This window comes from Rhinolophus ferrumequinum, chromosome 16, assembly GCF_004115265.2.
Source record: "Rhinolophus ferrumequinum isolate MPI-CBG mRhiFer1 chromosome 16, mRhiFer1_v1.p, whole genome shotgun sequence".
NCBI classification, from domain to species: Eukaryota; Metazoa; Chordata; class Mammalia; order Chiroptera; family Rhinolophidae; genus Rhinolophus; species Rhinolophus ferrumequinum.
The window spans coordinates 28,214,567-28,231,589 of record NC_046299.1 but is presented as its reverse complement, the minus strand read 5'-3'; the positions used below and the strand labels follow the sequence as shown (position 1 = coordinate 28,231,589).

The 17,023-nt window shown below is 33.1% G+C and overlaps 1 protein-coding gene across 1 annotated transcript in view; it reads left to right on the top strand.

Annotated features, from left to right (window-relative positions):
* Positions 1 to 14,536, top strand: part of HELLS (helicase, lymphoid specific) — a 32,515-nt gene extending 17,979 nt beyond the window's left edge. Inside the window, exons 12-22 of the mRNA XM_033131193.1 lie at positions 1,063 to 1,159; positions 2,463 to 2,624; positions 3,687 to 3,826; positions 3,919 to 4,057; positions 5,214 to 5,297; positions 5,380 to 5,499; positions 7,198 to 7,314; positions 7,626 to 7,785; positions 9,926 to 10,022; positions 10,109 to 10,185; positions 13,966 to 14,536. Coding sequence (XP_032987084.1) covers positions 1,063 to 1,159; positions 2,463 to 2,624; positions 3,687 to 3,826; positions 3,919 to 4,057; positions 5,214 to 5,297; positions 5,380 to 5,499; positions 7,198 to 7,314; positions 7,626 to 7,785; positions 9,926 to 10,022; positions 10,109 to 10,185; positions 13,966 to 14,060 — 1,288 coding nt within the window. The 3' untranslated portion in view covers positions 14,061 to 14,536. The remainder of the gene's footprint in view (positions 1 to 1,062; positions 1,160 to 2,462; positions 2,625 to 3,686; positions 3,827 to 3,918; positions 4,058 to 5,213; positions 5,298 to 5,379; positions 5,500 to 7,197; positions 7,315 to 7,625; positions 7,786 to 9,925; positions 10,023 to 10,108; positions 10,186 to 13,965) is intronic.
* Positions 14,537 to 17,023: the final 2,487 nt, after the last annotated feature.

Below are 17,023 nucleotides of genomic sequence, written 5' to 3'. Positions count from 1 at the left end.
CAAAATCAGGAGAGCAAAATAATTGGTTTATATTTACTTTGGCCTCAGTTAAGAAAGCTAATATGGAAAAATAATTTTTAATGTTTTATTTTGAGAATATAAATCCAGGCTCTGCTATTGTCACTAGGAAACATTTAATTAAGGAAAACATTTCCAGGTCATACATTACTACTGAGTTAGAACAGAGAGGTAGAAGCTGGGAATCTGAATGTATAAAATGTGCTTCAGTTGATCCAGAGTTTGAAAATAGCTGTTCTAACTACTGCATAAATGTTATTAGCATTTTTCCCAATTGGATCTACTGACAGTATAGTGTGTAATATAAAATATAAAGCATGCTTATATTTATTTGCTCATTTTAATAATTTTTTTTTTTTTTACATTATGAACTAAAAATATCTAGTAGATATCATTATCAAGGTATATATATGTTGACTTTAAAACACTGGTTATAGGATGTCACAGTTATCCCCAGAGATCATACCGCCTTAGTTTTCAGAGATCTTTTTCATTTTTATTCACTTTATTAAAATATTTAGTAAAATGTGTACCTTAGGAAATGAGGGCAATCTCACTGACATCTGTCACACCACATTGATCCCGGCTGGTTAAGCTGATGCCCCGTCACTCCCAGCTCCATGTGCATCCCTCCGGGAGGTGCACACTAAGTTGTAGAGGAAGAGGATGCCCTCCCCTGAAAGAGGAGGATTGTTTTTCAGTTAAGGGTATATATGGGTAGCTGTGCTCCCCTGCTAGAATCTCCAAACAAGCTCTAGAGGTCCATTTGTAAGAACATAGGGTAAGTCAAGCTTCCAAGACTCCAGACACCTCCAAATGAGGTGCTGTGTGTGACAGTCTGCTTAAAAGAAAAAAATATGTACCTTCATGTTGACTTGATTTTCATACTGTTGTAAGATTATGTTAATGTATTAATCAGAAAGAAAAAGTCCCCTTTAAGAAAATACCTGCTGCTTAATGTTCAGGTTAATATAAAATTTAAAACGTAAAACATCATGTTAATATAGTTTATGTGATAGGTAAACATGTAATTCCTCTTAACAGCTTTGAATCTTGGTTTGATATCACCAATCTTTCTGAAACTGCTGAAGATATTATTGCTAAAGAAAGAGAACAGAATGTATTGCACATGCTGCACCAGGTTTGGACTTTTTTCTTACCCTGCTTACTGTGGACTCAGAATAAAAAAGGAACCCTAGATCAACTGTTCAGCTTTGTAGTAGATTTTGAAAAATGAGGGTCCTCCCAAATTTAACTTATTCCCCCACTACCAGAGTTCACATGGCTTTATAGCAGAACTCAAGTGCTTTTTGAAATTTTGCCCTTTTCATGTATACTCATTTGACCCCTAATGATTACAGATATGTTTGTCAGCCCAAAATTGAAAATGAGTGGTATTAATACAATGTTTGCCAGTAATATTTGCATAATTTACTTTTTGGCATGATCCATTATTACTGTTTTTCATAATCTCCACCCATCCAGCCTATCTTTACTTCAGGCAAACATAATCTTTCAAAGGTCTCCTCCTAAGTCATTTTCATATGTGGGCCTGAAAAGTTTCTTAATTGTGCTTTGACAATTTTATTCAAAATTCTTACAATTTTTTTTCACTTTAAAGTTTATACATATTCATGGTAAAAATCTGAAACAGTATAGAAAGTAAATAATATCCTAAATCACACTTATCCCATCACATCTTTTCTCTTTTTTTCTGGATAATTTCCTATATTTGTTTCTGGACTGATGTCTACCGATACTTTTTCTTAAACAACTGGTAATGTTCTTTCTCTGGTAAAGTAGTCTCTGTCTGCTTGGCTCTATACCTCTGGGGTATTTACATACAGAGTCTTATAAATGGACTTTGTGTAAATCAATTATCAATTTATATTTAAAGCTAAGGTTAAAAAGGATATAAAATGATTCTAAACAATTTGTTTTCTTTTAAAGGCGTAAGCAGTTTAATAATGGTATAATTATCTGTTGCTTCTATGTTTTATAAATGTAGAAATCACTTGTCATCACATAGCTAATGAAGGAGAGTAATTTTAAGCCTAAAGTTTTAGAATTCACAGAAGAAAGCTTTCACGTCCACATCTTTGGTTGGTTGATTCTTTGGTTTTCTACTAATCCAAAACCTCACTTTAAAAGCTGTGAGCTATAACTTTAACCCTGAGAAGTATAGGTATCACCTTATTTCAGCTTTTTAAAATATTCAAGATTAGAAAAATTAATAAATTGTGCAATGTTATGGATAAATACTATGAGTTTTTGTGTGATGGGATGGTTTGGTCTGTGAAAATTTCAAGGAGATATTTTATCTCACCATTTCAGACTTAATATTTAGGAAGTAAAGAGAAAGGGGAAAAGGGGAGTGGGGAGATAGTATTCCCTAAGAATACAGGAATGTCCAATATTCACATTTATTCATGTTTGAATTTTAGATTCTAACACCTTTCTTACTGAGAAGACTAAAATCTGATGTTGCTCTTGAAGTTCCTCCTAAACGAGAAGTAGTCGTTTATGCACCGCTTTCAAAGAAACAAGAGACCTTTTATACAGCCATTGTGAACCGTACAATTGCAAACATGTTTGGATCCAGTGAGGTAGAATGTGGATTTGAAATACACTGTAAATGACCATTTACATAGAAAATTCCATGATTGATTTCAGTCTTAGGGCTCATCACCTGTTCTCAGGACTTAGTGAGGATGAATTTCTAACTGGAATAAAAAGCAAAAGACCAGGAGCAAAAGTGGTCTCCTAGTAATTGTATGGTCCTCCCAAAATTTAAGTGATTGCTCTTGCATTAATTGCTTTATAATCATCTGGAATGCTTGTGAAGAATTTTGATTCCTGTCCTAGATTAACCCTAATAGTGCTATCTGGAGATGGACGTGGACATACATTTGAACAAGCACACAGTATACTAACAGCTTGCCAACCAGACCAAAGGATGTTATTGACAGCCCAAAACCTTAATAGAATATTTGTAAGAAATACCTTATGTAGTCATCTACCATATTGCAAGAGATTGAAGTGGGATGTGATTATCTTACAACTGAAGATTAGGATCGTTTAAATGCCCAGATTTTTCACTATATGCCATTGACCTGTGTGTTTTTTTCAAAATACTTATGGTTATGCATTTCTCTTTTGTACAAGCATTAGACTCTGTCCTCTCATTTTCGTTATAATTAAAGGGGAGGTCTGGCTATTTAGCTATTAGAAACTTAACAGTAGTTGCATATTATGAGGAATTACATTGCAGTGTTATACCAATCCAAAGAATGGATCTGTGATGTGGATATGTGGAGCCTTATTTTAGCTCTACGCTATTAAATCCCTTTAGATAAATTCAAAATAATTTTATCCATCCTTAAATTTCCCCCCTGAGATACGAAGACATTACTCTTAATTCTCAGGTATTGTCATCACTGTTGAAAATCACTAAATATGCAGTAAAATGCATATTACTCTTGCATTTGGCTATAGTTTGAGGTTCCTTGATTTTGTGACTTTAGAAATTACCAAACCTGATGAAAGATGAAATTTTTTTCTATTTATCCTAAAACATTTTAGACATAAAAATATTCCCCACTTTATATATTTACAAATTAAGGGTATAACTTTTTAAACAGATATTCCTTTAATTTGTTCTCTTTCAGAAAGAAAGAGTTCAGCTAAGTTCCACTGGGAGACCAAAACGGCGAACGAGAAAGTTAATAAATTACAGCGAAGTGGGTGATTTCCCTAATGAATTGGAAAAATTGATCAGTCAGATTCAGCCAGAGTTAGATCGAGAAAGGTGTGAGTTTAAAAATAAAGTATCCCTTAAACTGATTCCTCCCCTCCCCTACCCCCAAATTTCTCATTTTCACGGATTATGTTTTTTGGTAGAGCTGTTGTAGAAGTGAATGTTCCTATAGAATCTGAAGTTAATCTGAAGCTGCAGAATATAATGATGCTACTTCGTAAATGCTGTAATCATCCATATTTGATTGAGTACCCTATAGACCCAGTCACACAAGAGTTTAAGGTAAATACCATTTAATAATACACTTTTAATTTCTGTGCCTTTTCATGTTGGGGGAAATTATCCTTTTTCATATTGGAAATATAATTTTTTTAGTAACATAGTTGCTTTCCACTGTTTTACTTGCTGTCTACTTTAGAGACACCTTTACTTGTCAGCCTTTTTTAATATTCCTTTTTTAGTTAGTTTTCAGCTTATCAAAACCAATCTGGCTGGTCATTGATTAAATCTCAGCAGATAGCCACAGAAGAGAACCAAAAAGTTGATACTGAGTTGCGGGCTTTCAGATTAAATGAAATTGCTTTCTTGGTCAGTTGATGGAAAAATAGCATAGTATTAAAAGAAATCAGTTCTCAGTAACCCTCAATAACACTGTTTCATACTAGTTTGCAGCACAGTTTCTTACCCCTGGCAACATTATTTTGGGCCGGTATAATTCTTGGTTTAGGAGATGGTGTCCTGTGGACTGGACTGTAGGCCATTTAGCAGCATCCCTGGCCTCTGGCCAATAGATACCAGTAGTTTCTCCCTTCCCCAATAGTGACAACCTAAAGTGTCTCCAGACACTGCCAAATGCACCCTAGTGGTGCAGGGCAGAATGGCCCATATTTGAGAACCACTGCTTTATAGTTTTTCATTTGAGTAAGGAAGAAAATAATCTCTGATGATGTAGTTGATATACACCAAAGGGTGAAAATTTTCTTAATCTTCAGTACTAGGTTGCTTATAAGCATCTGTGTTTTTTTTTAATTTCTACTGGAATTCTAGTAATTTTCATGCATATTTTGTTGAAAATATACTCTGCTATAATATGTTGAATAAACCTCAACATATGTACAGTAAGTTGACCTTATTCTCTTACACAAAGCCTTTGGGAGAAGGGTGGGGTAGATAGATTAAACTGAAATTTGTTTTTGTGAGATTGTGGGTTTTAAATTCTAGAGTATCTTTCCTAGAGGAAGAATTGTCTTCTGATAAAAAAGAACAAATACACAAATAACAAGGTCAACTTCTAAAATTTTCAGTTTTATAGTGACTTATTTGTCATTGAAGATTGAACTGTTCACCTGGTTTTTATTTTGACAAAACAAAATTATTAGTGATTATCATGACTATTTTTCTGTTTTTTTGTTTTTGTTTTTTTCTGCCCAATTTTAAGGTTGATGAAGAATTGGTAACAAATTCTGGGAAATTCTTAATTTTGGATCGAATGCTGCCAGAACTGAAAACCAGAGGTCACAAGGTGGTACTCTTGGTTGGATTTTTTGATTGTTTAATTATTCCTTATTAATTGGTATAGATACTAAGATATATTTAAATTTCAGGTGCTGCTCTTTTCACAAATGACAAGAATGTTGGACATTTTGATGGACTACTGCCATTTTAGAAATTTCAACTTTAGCAGGCTTGATGGATCCATGTCTTATTCAGAGAGAGAGAAAAATGTAAGGCTATTTATGTCATACATACCAAGTTCTTTTTTGTAAATACTATCTTGATTTCTGAAGTAATATTCAAAATAGACCCACAAATAGATACAAAAGACCAAAATCACTACAGCAGGATTACAAACATAAGGATTTTGATTTAGTCTTAGTGTTTCTCAAATTATATAGTATATCTTACTTAATAATACACAAACTTACTTAATAATATTCTGCTTAACCACTCCTGTAACTATATTAGGGTAACAGGAATTTTTTTCTCCATTTTGGCTCTGCCCTCCATTCCCAACATTTTACTGTAAAATTTTCAATTGAAAGCATTTCACAGTAGCCACCCGTGAATCCACCTAGAACCTGCCATTAGAACTTGGCTATTCCTTTTTTATCACACACATGTGATACAGCAGCAATCCATTCAACATTTCATCCTTTTTTGGTATATTTCAAAATAAATTACGGGTGATACTTGTTTCTAATTACTTCGGCATATTTTGTCTCTTGCATAGGTAATATTTACATATCTTGAAGGCAATGAAATAAAGTATACGCTTGCTGAGTTTTAATGAATAAATATGTGTGTGTGACCCAAGCTCCTACCAAGGTATAGAACATTACCATCAGCTCAGAAAGGTCCCTCATGCCCCCTCTGAGTAACCCACCTTTTCTGCCTACCCTGTCTCCTAGCCAACCACTTTTTTTTGTTACCAGTTTTTGAGGAAAGATGCCCTATACTTTTTTTTTCCTAATATTTTTGTTTTTTAATACTTTTTTCTAATATTACTTAATCTCCTGTGAGCCTCCCTTGTGATGTGTGGTGTTTTTTTGTTGTTGTTTTGTTTTGTTTTTTTTAAAAAAAGTTAACATCTTAATAAAAGGTGCTTAGAAAATAACATGAGCAGATTTTTATTGTAATTTTTTTGTAGATCTGAATGATTTGGCCTCTCTTGGAGACACCTTTAATAGTTGTTAGTAAAAATAATTTCCTCAGGTTTTTTTGGTTAAAGCTTTTTCTCTTGCTCTGGCTCTCTGTTATGGTTTATTACAGTGAAAGATGCAATTTAAAATCCACAAAGAGAAAAGTTGCATAGGTGCAGTCCAGGAGAAACTAGATGTGAGCTTTCTAGAGGGGTGACTCAGACAGGCCTTAATTCTCCCAGCAACAGTATGTAACAACACATGTGAAGTAAACCAGGGAAACTAACCTGTCTAAGCCTTGGTGTCCAGGCTTTTTATTGAAGGTCAGTCAAGTAGGCATGGAATCCCTGTGTGACTGGCTTGCACTATTCAGTCTCAAGCTCCTCTGAAGATCACATTGATACAGCATGTCCTAGGGCCCCAGGTTTGTTTTGCCACAAGCTGGACAGTGGGTATGCTTTTGATTTTTTTTTTTGTTTGTTTCATGAGAGGTGAGTCTTTGGCAAGTTTCTCTTTCCAGAAAATTGGTCTTTTTAAACTTTTATGGCTTCTGGGGTTTTCAGTGTTTGTTTTCCCCACATCAAAAGTCCTTTGGATGATGAAGAACTCATACCCAGTTTGAAGAATGCTGGCTTGTTGTATCTGTAAACCTTGGCACGCCACTGCCCTCCCCCTTCCTTTTCTGGTTATAAGATGGCTGCTCCACATGTAGCACCATATCCACATTCCAGGCAGGAATAATTTGTTTCTTAATTCCTGTCTTCACATCCTTTTCGCTTTTAGATGCACAACTTCAACACAAATCCAGATGTGTTTATCTTCTTAGTGAGTACACGAGCTGGTGGCCTGGGCATTAATTTGACTGCAGCAGATACAGTTATCATTTATGATAGTGATTGGGTAAGTTGCAAGTATAATGTATTCTCATTGTCTTTTCCATCATGAATTTTTAATCTTTCTTTGTACACTTTACAATTTCATTTATCTGTTTTGAAAAGATAATCCATTTTAAGTAAAAATCATTTATCACGTGTCCTGTGTGTTAAGAATTGAACATGTTTTGTCAATAAAACCACTCTAGAAGTCTAAATTGAGTTAAGGCTATTTAAAAGTTTTGATTTGATCATGCATGTTGACTTGACCCACATAGTATGAGTTTGAATAATTTTAACTTTATATTGTTAAATGTTATTTTTCTTTTTAACCTTAAGAACCCCCAGTCTGATCTTCAGGCCCAGGATAGATGTCACAGAATTGGTCAGACAAAGCCAGTTGTTGTATATCGTCTGGTTACAGCAAACACTATTGATCAGAAAATTGTGGAAAGAGCAGCTGCTAAAAGAAAACTGGAAAAGTTGATCATCCACAAAAGTAAATTCTAGTACTTTTTTGCTTCAGTTGTATATTGTGTGTTACAAATTTTTGTTGCTATTTCCTTTATAAAAGAAATTATTGCAGCTTGATTAGTGAAGATTTAATAAATAGGCAGTGGGAAATTTGGAGCTGTAAAGACCTAACTTAAAAGATGACCAGACTTAAAAGATGAACATTAGTGAGTGTCTAGATGAGGAACAGAAAACAATCAAGGATAATTTTAAAGTACCATATCCTAAATATGTCACAAGTTTTTGCATAATGTTAAGGTTTATTCTTGGTAAGAGATTTGCCTGTCAAAAAGATTTAAGAAAACTTTCAAGGCTCTTTTTGCAAGTTCATTACATTAAAAGACTAGAATGTTAAAGGTATATTGAAATAATGCTATAAAAAAACTATTTACTTTGTTTTGAACCACTATTTCAAAAAATACTTTACTCCAGAATGCTCTTTTCATACTTTCAATCATATGTTTTTTAAAAAATCAGTGTTTTTAATCGAGAAAAGATTTTTTTATATTTTTTATTGGGGAACAGTGTGTTTCTCCAGGGCCCATCAGCTCCAAGTCGTTGTCCTTCAATCTAGTTGTGGAGGGCGCAGCTAAGCTCCAAGTACAGTTGCCATTTTCAATCTTTAGTTGCAGGGGGAGCAGCCCACCATCCCATGTGGGAATTGAACCAGCAACCTTGTTGAGAGCTCGGGCTCTAACCAACTGAGCCATCTGGCCGCCCCAAGAAAAGATTCTGAGTAGGGAAAGTGAAGTAGGTGTTCTGTTTCCTGAGATTCCTTGGAGAAGATCTGCTTTTTTCCATTTAATATAAAATTATATTTAGATAAATGACTTGATGGCTACCTTCAGAAAGGTTGAAAATCATCTATGTAAGTTGTGAAGCATAGAGAAATGAGAATATCATAATGTTGAAAATCACCATCAATTTATTTATTTTTGCACTTGTAAATACATTAAGTCCTAACTTAAAGTCGTTGATAAGTTCTGTGTCTTTAAGCAAAGTGACATATAGAACAAAACCAGTTTTCCCAAAGGCTAATTGATATAAACAAGAGTTAAGTTCCTGTGGCATCTCATCAACGTTGTGACAAAAGGATGTTATTTGCAGACCTGCTGTACTTTCTTCAGTGTATCTGATTCTGAGGAAAATGTGGATTAGATTTTGGACATCTTTAATTTGACTTAATGGAACATTCAGATTGTAGTTAGATATATTGTTATTGGAATAAAAAAGAATTTTGTCCTGATAAGATTTTGTGCAAATTTTTAAATTTTTTTCATGTGTGCTGCTTTAGTAATTTGATGGAAATATATTTTGTTCATTAACTATAGCTAAATTAAGTAAAGTTTATAGTTTTATTTTTCCAAGTTCTATTTTCAGTATTTTGAGAGATTAAAATTTCAAAGAACAATTTGAAAGGAATTTTAAAAACATTGACAGTGTTTTATCGAGGTATAATGTACATACAATAAAATGGCCAGATTTTAAGTGTACAACTTGGTGAATTTTGACATACGTATACACTCATGTTAGTAGTCATCTAGATCAAAGTGACAGACAGTTTCATCATCCAAGAAAGTTTCCACATGCATTCCTTCTAGTCATTTCCCATGATTCCTTGCCCCTCACTAGAAGGCAACTACTTACTATACTGGTTTCTGTCACATAGTTTTTATTTTAATTTCATACATGGATTCATTTATATGTGTATATTTTTTGTATAGCTACTTGTGTTCAACATAATAATTTGAGATTCATCTATGTTGTGTGTATTAGAAGTTTGTTTTTTTAATAATTGCTGAATACTTTATCCATTCTTCTGTTGTTTAATGTTTGAATTGTTTCCAGATTGTGAATCTTGTACAAGTGTTTGTGGATATATGCATTTATTTGTTCTGGGCCTTAGCATATGTATATGTTTGCCTGTAGGAAACTACCAAACTTTTCCTTAGTGGACATACATTTTACACTGTTATCAGCAATATGTGAGAGTTTGGTTGCTTTTCTTCTTTACCAACACTTGGTTTTATCAGTCCTTATTAATGTAAGAAATTCTGATTGGTTTGTAATGTGTTTTGGTTTTAAAAGTAATTTTGAATGTTGAATTTCTTGGAAATTTTTTCTAGATCATTTCAAAGGTGGTAAATCTGGACTTAATCCATCTAAGAACTTCTTAGACCCTAAGGAATTAATGGAATTATTAAAATCTAGAGATTATGAAAGGTAAGGTTTTTTTTTTTAATTTTAGAAAAATATAATTCATGTTTTTGATTTATCATATAGACCTGAATGTTGTGGTTTTTTTATAGGGAAGTAAAAGGATCTAGAGAAAAGGTCATTAGTGATGAAGATCTAGAGTTGTTGTTAGATCGAAGTGATCTCATTGGTAAGTATTTCTCATGCCCTTTTTTTTTTTTCAGAGAAACTTTGAAACATACAAATAAGTGGAAAGAATAGTATACCTGTAATGTCACCCCTATGTGTAATTCATTCAGCCGCAGCAGTTCACAGCATTTAGCCAATCTTGTTTCATTGCCATTCTGCTTTGTCAGAATCTTAAAATTATGACATTTTACCCATGACTTTTTTTGTGCATCTTTTACCAAGGACATGTTTTCAAACATAGCCACTATGTCATTGTTACGTTTAAGAGAATTAGCAGTAATACCCAATCCATATCCAGATTTTCCTAGTTGTCTGAAATCATTTTATAGTTTGAATCGGGATCCAAATTTCATTGATTGTTATGTCCCTTTTCTTCTATAAAATCCTTCTCACTTGTTTTTTCATCCCATTGATTTGCTGGATGGAGAAACCTGTTATGTGTCCTATAAAAGGAGTTATGTATTCTGGAATGGGCTGATTTTTTTTCCCCCATCCCCTTATGTTGTCCTTTGACTTTTTCCTCAATCAACTTATTTTCTGTGAAGTGGTAAATAGCTCTGTAAGCTTAATTACATCCAGGTTCCAAATCTTGGGAATACCAGTGCTTTTTGTTCTCATATTTTAAGTCATACCAGGAGGTGCATGCATAATACCTATGTTTCTTATTTTTATTGAGCTAAGACTGATCAGCACATTCAGGCTGATCTTAATATTATAGTTTCCAGTCAATCTTTTATTTATTTAACCTGATGAAACCGTCCATTGATGATGATTGTTTTGAACCATTATTTCCTTAAGGCTTAGAAAATGGTGATTTTCTTTTTCTACCTTTATTGGCTAGAATTTGTTTTATAAGAACTTTTCCTCATCAAGTCTTTGGTTACTCTGAGATACAATCTATACAGGTGAGGTAGGATAAATTGCTTCTTTATCAATTTTTAGAATAATGAATTGATGCCTATAGTGATGACCATAAATTAATTTGAAAGCAAATATTTAAAACTCATCATTTCCTAATTTATGACATATTACTGATATCTGTGCTCTTGATTATTTATATGTATTATATCTATATGGTGGAAATACTATATAATAGTGTGTTACTGGCCAGCTTTTCCCAGCTCTACATTTAGCAATATGTTGGTATCTTGATACTAGTGATGGTAGGAATATTTAATACCATGGAAATAGGAAAAAACTATAAACCAGAGCCCTTGGGTGGTGGGGAGAGCTAATTGTTAAACATTTACCAGCATACCACTTGGTATAGTGTCACGTCAACTTAAGTTTCAAATATCTCTTTAAGATTGTTTTTTGTCTTCTTACTAGTTATTTGAAAGAATTTTTACATATTGTAGACATACATCCTTTATATTTTCTCCCAGTCTGTGGTTTTTCTTTGTAGTGTCTTAGTATCTTTTGAAGGGCGAAAGATTTTAATTTCGATGAGCTCCAGTTTACCTTTTTTATGTTATCTGTCATGATTTTGATATTGTGTTTAAGTAATCTTTGCTGAACCCAAGATCATGATGTTTTCTTATAAAAGTTTTAGCTCTTACCTTTTGATTTAATTTTGGGGTAGATTATAAGGTGACGGTCTAAATTCATCTTTTTTACATGTTATCCAATTGTCCCGGCACCATTTTTTGAAAGGTTATTCTTTCCCTATCGAATTGCCTTGGCACTTTTGTTGAAAATCAATTGATCATAAATGTAAGGGTTTATTTCTATACTCTCAATTCTGCCCCGTTGATCTTTCTGTCAGTTTTATGCCAGTACCACACTGTCTTACTTATTGTAGCTTTGTGGTGAGTTTTGAAATTGGAAAAAGTGAATCCTCCGATTTTGTTCTTTTTCAAATTAGTTTTACCTATTCTTGGTTCTTTCTATGTTTATATGCATTTTAATAACCAAATAGTTCAGGAAAAAATATGAGAAAGATAAAGCAGTATGGCCAAATCTTAAATACATTATCAAATAAAAATCAGCAGTATAGAAGGTATGAAAGGAGAGTGTAACATTTGAAAATATTAACTAAATAAAGGAGAACTAGATACTTGAAAACCCATTTGATATAGTATCATAATCACCCTTATAATCCTTACACGTAAAGAAGAATGTTCTTATCTGATAAAATGTACCCATCTAGGAAGCAACTACTAAAATCAGGAGTATTCAAGGATAACAGCTCTCACTCCTACTGTACATGGATGTTTTAACTAATGCTATGAAATAATTAAAATAGGCTAAAGGAATAATAGTAAGAAAGGGTTCAAATTGCTTGTATTTACAGATGGTATAATTATATCCATAGAAAGTCCAAGGAAATCAAGAAGGTTTTAGAATAGAATTCAAGAAGGTTGCTTATAAATTAATCCTGTGTGTCAACAATAATTGTTTAAAAAACAAGATCTTAACAACTATAACACTATTAACAATTTCTTTAAGGCCTTAAGGAAAAAATTACGAAAGATTAAAGGACATTAACAGAAGGACTGAATAAATGTACAGATTTAAGCAAATTCATAGATATGAATGTTTAATATTAAAAAATAAGTCGGTATTCCCCAAATTAACTTTCATCCTTTACATTGATCTTCTAATTCAAATCCCAATGTGACTTATTAAAGAACTATGACACGCCGTTTTTAAAATTTAAATGGAAAAGGACCAACAGCCAAGACAATTTTGAAGAACAACAAAATAGTCTATGCCAGGTATTAAGACTTTTTAATTAAGCCATAATAATCAAGACTGTTGAATTAGCATGTGATAAGATAAATTAACTAGTGGTCCACCAAACTTCCCTGGAAAATCAATAAATGGCAGAAATTGCATTTCTCCGAGCAGAGAGGGGAAATTCCTCTTATTCAATACATGATGCTGGGAGAATTTGTAATCAACAGGGGGAAACCTCAGACCACACTCAGGAACAGATTCTAGATAAATGAACACTATAAGTAGTCAAAACCTAAGTATTAAAAGCAAAACTTTTAACTTAAAAAAAAATAGGAAAATATGTCATGACTTTAAGATAAGAAAGAATTCTTAAACAAGGTAACCGAACTCACAAACTAAATAAATTGTACTAAAACGTACAATAATTTAAAGACTTCTGTAAAAATAGGCAATGCTGTAAACAGATAAGAGAACAAACCACAAAAGTTTGCATCATATAACATATGGGAAGTGTTTATCCAAACAACAACAAGAAAAATGGACAACATTTGAGCAGGCAATTATAAGAAGGGGAAGAAATGGCTGGTGAACATACAAAGATGAGTTAACCTCCCTAGGAATCAGTATTGCAAATTAAAACCAGTAGAGATTTTCTTCCACAGCTGTCATATTGTTAAAAATGTTAAAGATCCCACATTGACAGTGGGAGTGTGTATAAAGATAAATTTTCATGGTGTCTAGTTACCCAGCTTTTAAAGTAACCATGATTGGACTCTTTTTTTTTTTTTTTTTCAAACATCTCTGCGAACACAATTCAAATGGGTCTGTTTATTTCTCTATGTGTCTTAAATTCAGCAGAAGTGATTTTGATTAGCAAACTGATGTTTCAGTTTGTGTATTCCCTGGAGGCCAGTTATAGTTGTAATAAGAGAATAGTATACTTTATTGCTTTTACTAATATGAACTGTTAATGATTAGGGAATAAAGGGGCCCACATTTTTGACAGATGACTCATTTCTTATAACATATTGGACTTCTTTTTTAAGATTCCTCTTTAGGCTCTTTTAAAAAATAAATTCTTGTTTTAATATTTTTCTCTCAGATCAAATGAATGCCTCAGGACCAATTAAAGAGAAGATGGGGATTTTCAAGATACTAGAAAATTCTGAAGAGTCCAGTCCTGAATGTTTGTTTTAAATTGGAGCTAAAGAATGTCTTTTAAAAATTCTTGTTTACATCTACAGATTTACCTATATATAGGTGTTAAAATCCAGATTGTCTACTTTACTTTTCGGTTATATCAGATTACATGATGTAAATTGCATAATTAATAGGTGGTAATTTTCTGAGCCTTATTAAGATCAAAGATGTATTCACATTAAATTTAGATTTTCAGTTAATTTTTCAGACTCAGTAGTACTCTTGGGTATAGCCTAATGTGTACTTAACCACTGCCAGATATATACAGTCTTCCTGTGGAAGTTTAATGTCTTTTTCCCCTTATTTTCCCTCTTTAGCAGTTTAGTTCATGGGTTTTTGGTGCTTCAGTTATGGAGTAGGCTTTTGATGGGGGAAAGATTGGGATTGTGATTTCTGTTTAAATAAGAAATTGTTTGAATTTTTTACAGTCTATTTCTATAAAATAGTTTACCAAATAAATGTTCATTATAAGATCATTTCATCAAATTATTTTTTCAGAAAAAATGGCTCAGGTGAAATAATAATAGCAAAAGTCTTGACTGACATTGTGATTCAATATTATTTACCTGACTTGGTTTCATTTATTACTATTCACATGTTATATAAAAAATTTAACTGAATATTGAGTTAATGCAAAGAAGGCTCTGGAAGAAACTGTAGGGTTTTGACAAAAGCCCAGAAACTGGAAGTGGCAATATATCATGCAAAACAAGAATAGAACAAGAGAAATGAAACCCTAAAAATTTATAGTAGGGAGGTGAATAGTACCAGAGAGAAGAAAACAAGACCTAAGAATGTAAGTAATACAAAATCCATAATAGAGGAGCATAAAATGGAAACCATTTATGTCCTCCCGTCTGTGTACAGGCTCTGAGGAAGAGAAATCCTGAATGCTCCCTGAATCATACATTTCTGTGTAGGTGTTTATCATGGAAAAATGTCATTCTTTCTGGCATGTATATTCAAATGTAGATCAGATTATCTCCACTGTAGGGTGGTGCAACTAGGACAGGACTTGGAAGAAAAAACTGTTTTGAGAGAGTATTCAAAGAAAAGAACAGACTACAGAACTGGGGTTTGTTTTAGTTGAAGTGTTTACCAATCACAGTCATGCTGACTAATTAATCATTGTAACCTTAGTTGCTTAGTAGTTAAAATTTTTCCTCTTAAGTCTTTTGTCTTCCATTCTCCCAAATTCCTTGCATGGTGTGTTCACCTCTGTCCTCACATCTCTCATACCTCCTCCCATTGTACCTTGCTCCCTGTTGGCACTGAGATAATAAAAGTCGGAGAACTTTTGAAAGTTGCCACCACTATATTCTCTAGAAGCCTACTAGTATCTGCTCATGTAGCCTCCTTTCCTATTACTATGGGTATGCTGTCTGTCCTAGCTAGTACCAGCAAGCGCCTCATTCTTTTTTATGGCATACTCCTTGAAAAGTGGTCTGCATTCACCTCTTTGTTTCTCCTCTTCCAGTTTTTTTCCTGAACCCAGTTCAGTTGGGTTTTCATCCCCATTGCTTCGTTGGAATTGTTCTTAAGGTTTCCATTGACCTCTGACCTCACTGTACTTTCTCAACAGCATTTCATATAGTTGTTTACTCTCCACTGAACAGTTTCTTTAGTTTGCTAGGTTTCTATCAAATACATTTTCCTGGTTTTCTTTCCTGCTTCTCTAACTCAGTTTTCTCTGTTATTTCTTATGTCTTTGACCTCTAAATATTAGAAAGTTCCAAGTAGGAATTGGTGCTCCTTTGATGGTGTTTTCTCATTGCTTTAAGTACCAAGTATGTGGTGATGATTCAACTTTATAATCTCCAGCCAGAATCCTTCTCCTGAACTCATGTCCAACTGCCTACTTGACATTTTTACCTGGTTACCTGGTTGCCTGGTAGTTCAAATTATCCCAAATCTTAACTTATGAACTTGTAATTCTCCAGCCTGTTGAGGCTATCACCACCCATGCATTTATTTTTAGCTTCCAAAATCTTTTGTTATCTCTCTTGTTCTCTTGACTTGGAGGTTTAATGCCTCTTTCATCCTTTTATTGTTATTTGTTTCCAGATTGTAGTAAGGGACAGAGGGGAACAGATATTCTCATTCCATGGTATTGAAACAAATGCTCCCTGCCTCATCTTAGATAAAAAAGTATTCTCAAACCTGTCTTTGTCTTCCATTACTTGGTCAAATTTTCATGAAAAATATTTTGTTTCGGTGAGTCATTCTTCCATATTATTCGGTCCTGAATGTGGTGAGAGGTATAGTGATGATGGTACTTGAACATTTCCAAGCAAATATGTTTGATGGACTCTTTCAATCATGTCTTAGCAATTATATATGACTTTTTTTAGTCTTAACAGTTTGAAGTAATACTTTATTAGAAGCCTGGAAAGCAGTAATGTTTATATTCAAAACATTATGTGTTTCTGTTGGTTTTAAATTCCATGCTCTATTTCAAAGAATTATTTTGCTTTTAAGCTTCTTTTTAAGTTAATGCTGCTAATGATTCTATTTGCTTTATTACCCAGTATATCCACAAATAGCATACTATGTTTTTAATACTTCACCATCAATTATGATGACAAAAATCAAGTGCAAGAAATTATGGGTAAAATTAAAAACTTGTTCTTCATTTCTTTGGAGTCACATTGTTATTACTTGGTTGATAACTACTGCTTTCAAAGATGTAACTTCTTGTCAATCAAGTAAAGCTTGTTTTCATCAAATACATTTTACATCCTTAATTTAGCTAATGTTATCTGAACAGTTGATTAAAATTAAAATTATTTTCAAAATGAATTATGAAAGCAAATGTTTACATTTTCTCACAATTTTATGTATTTTTGACTTAAAATTGGCAAGCTAAGCTTAAAATACCTTATGTTATATTGTAGTCCTACTGTGCGGGATTAGGACATGAGTTCAACAATGCCAAGCAATTGACAGCCAGACAATAAAAG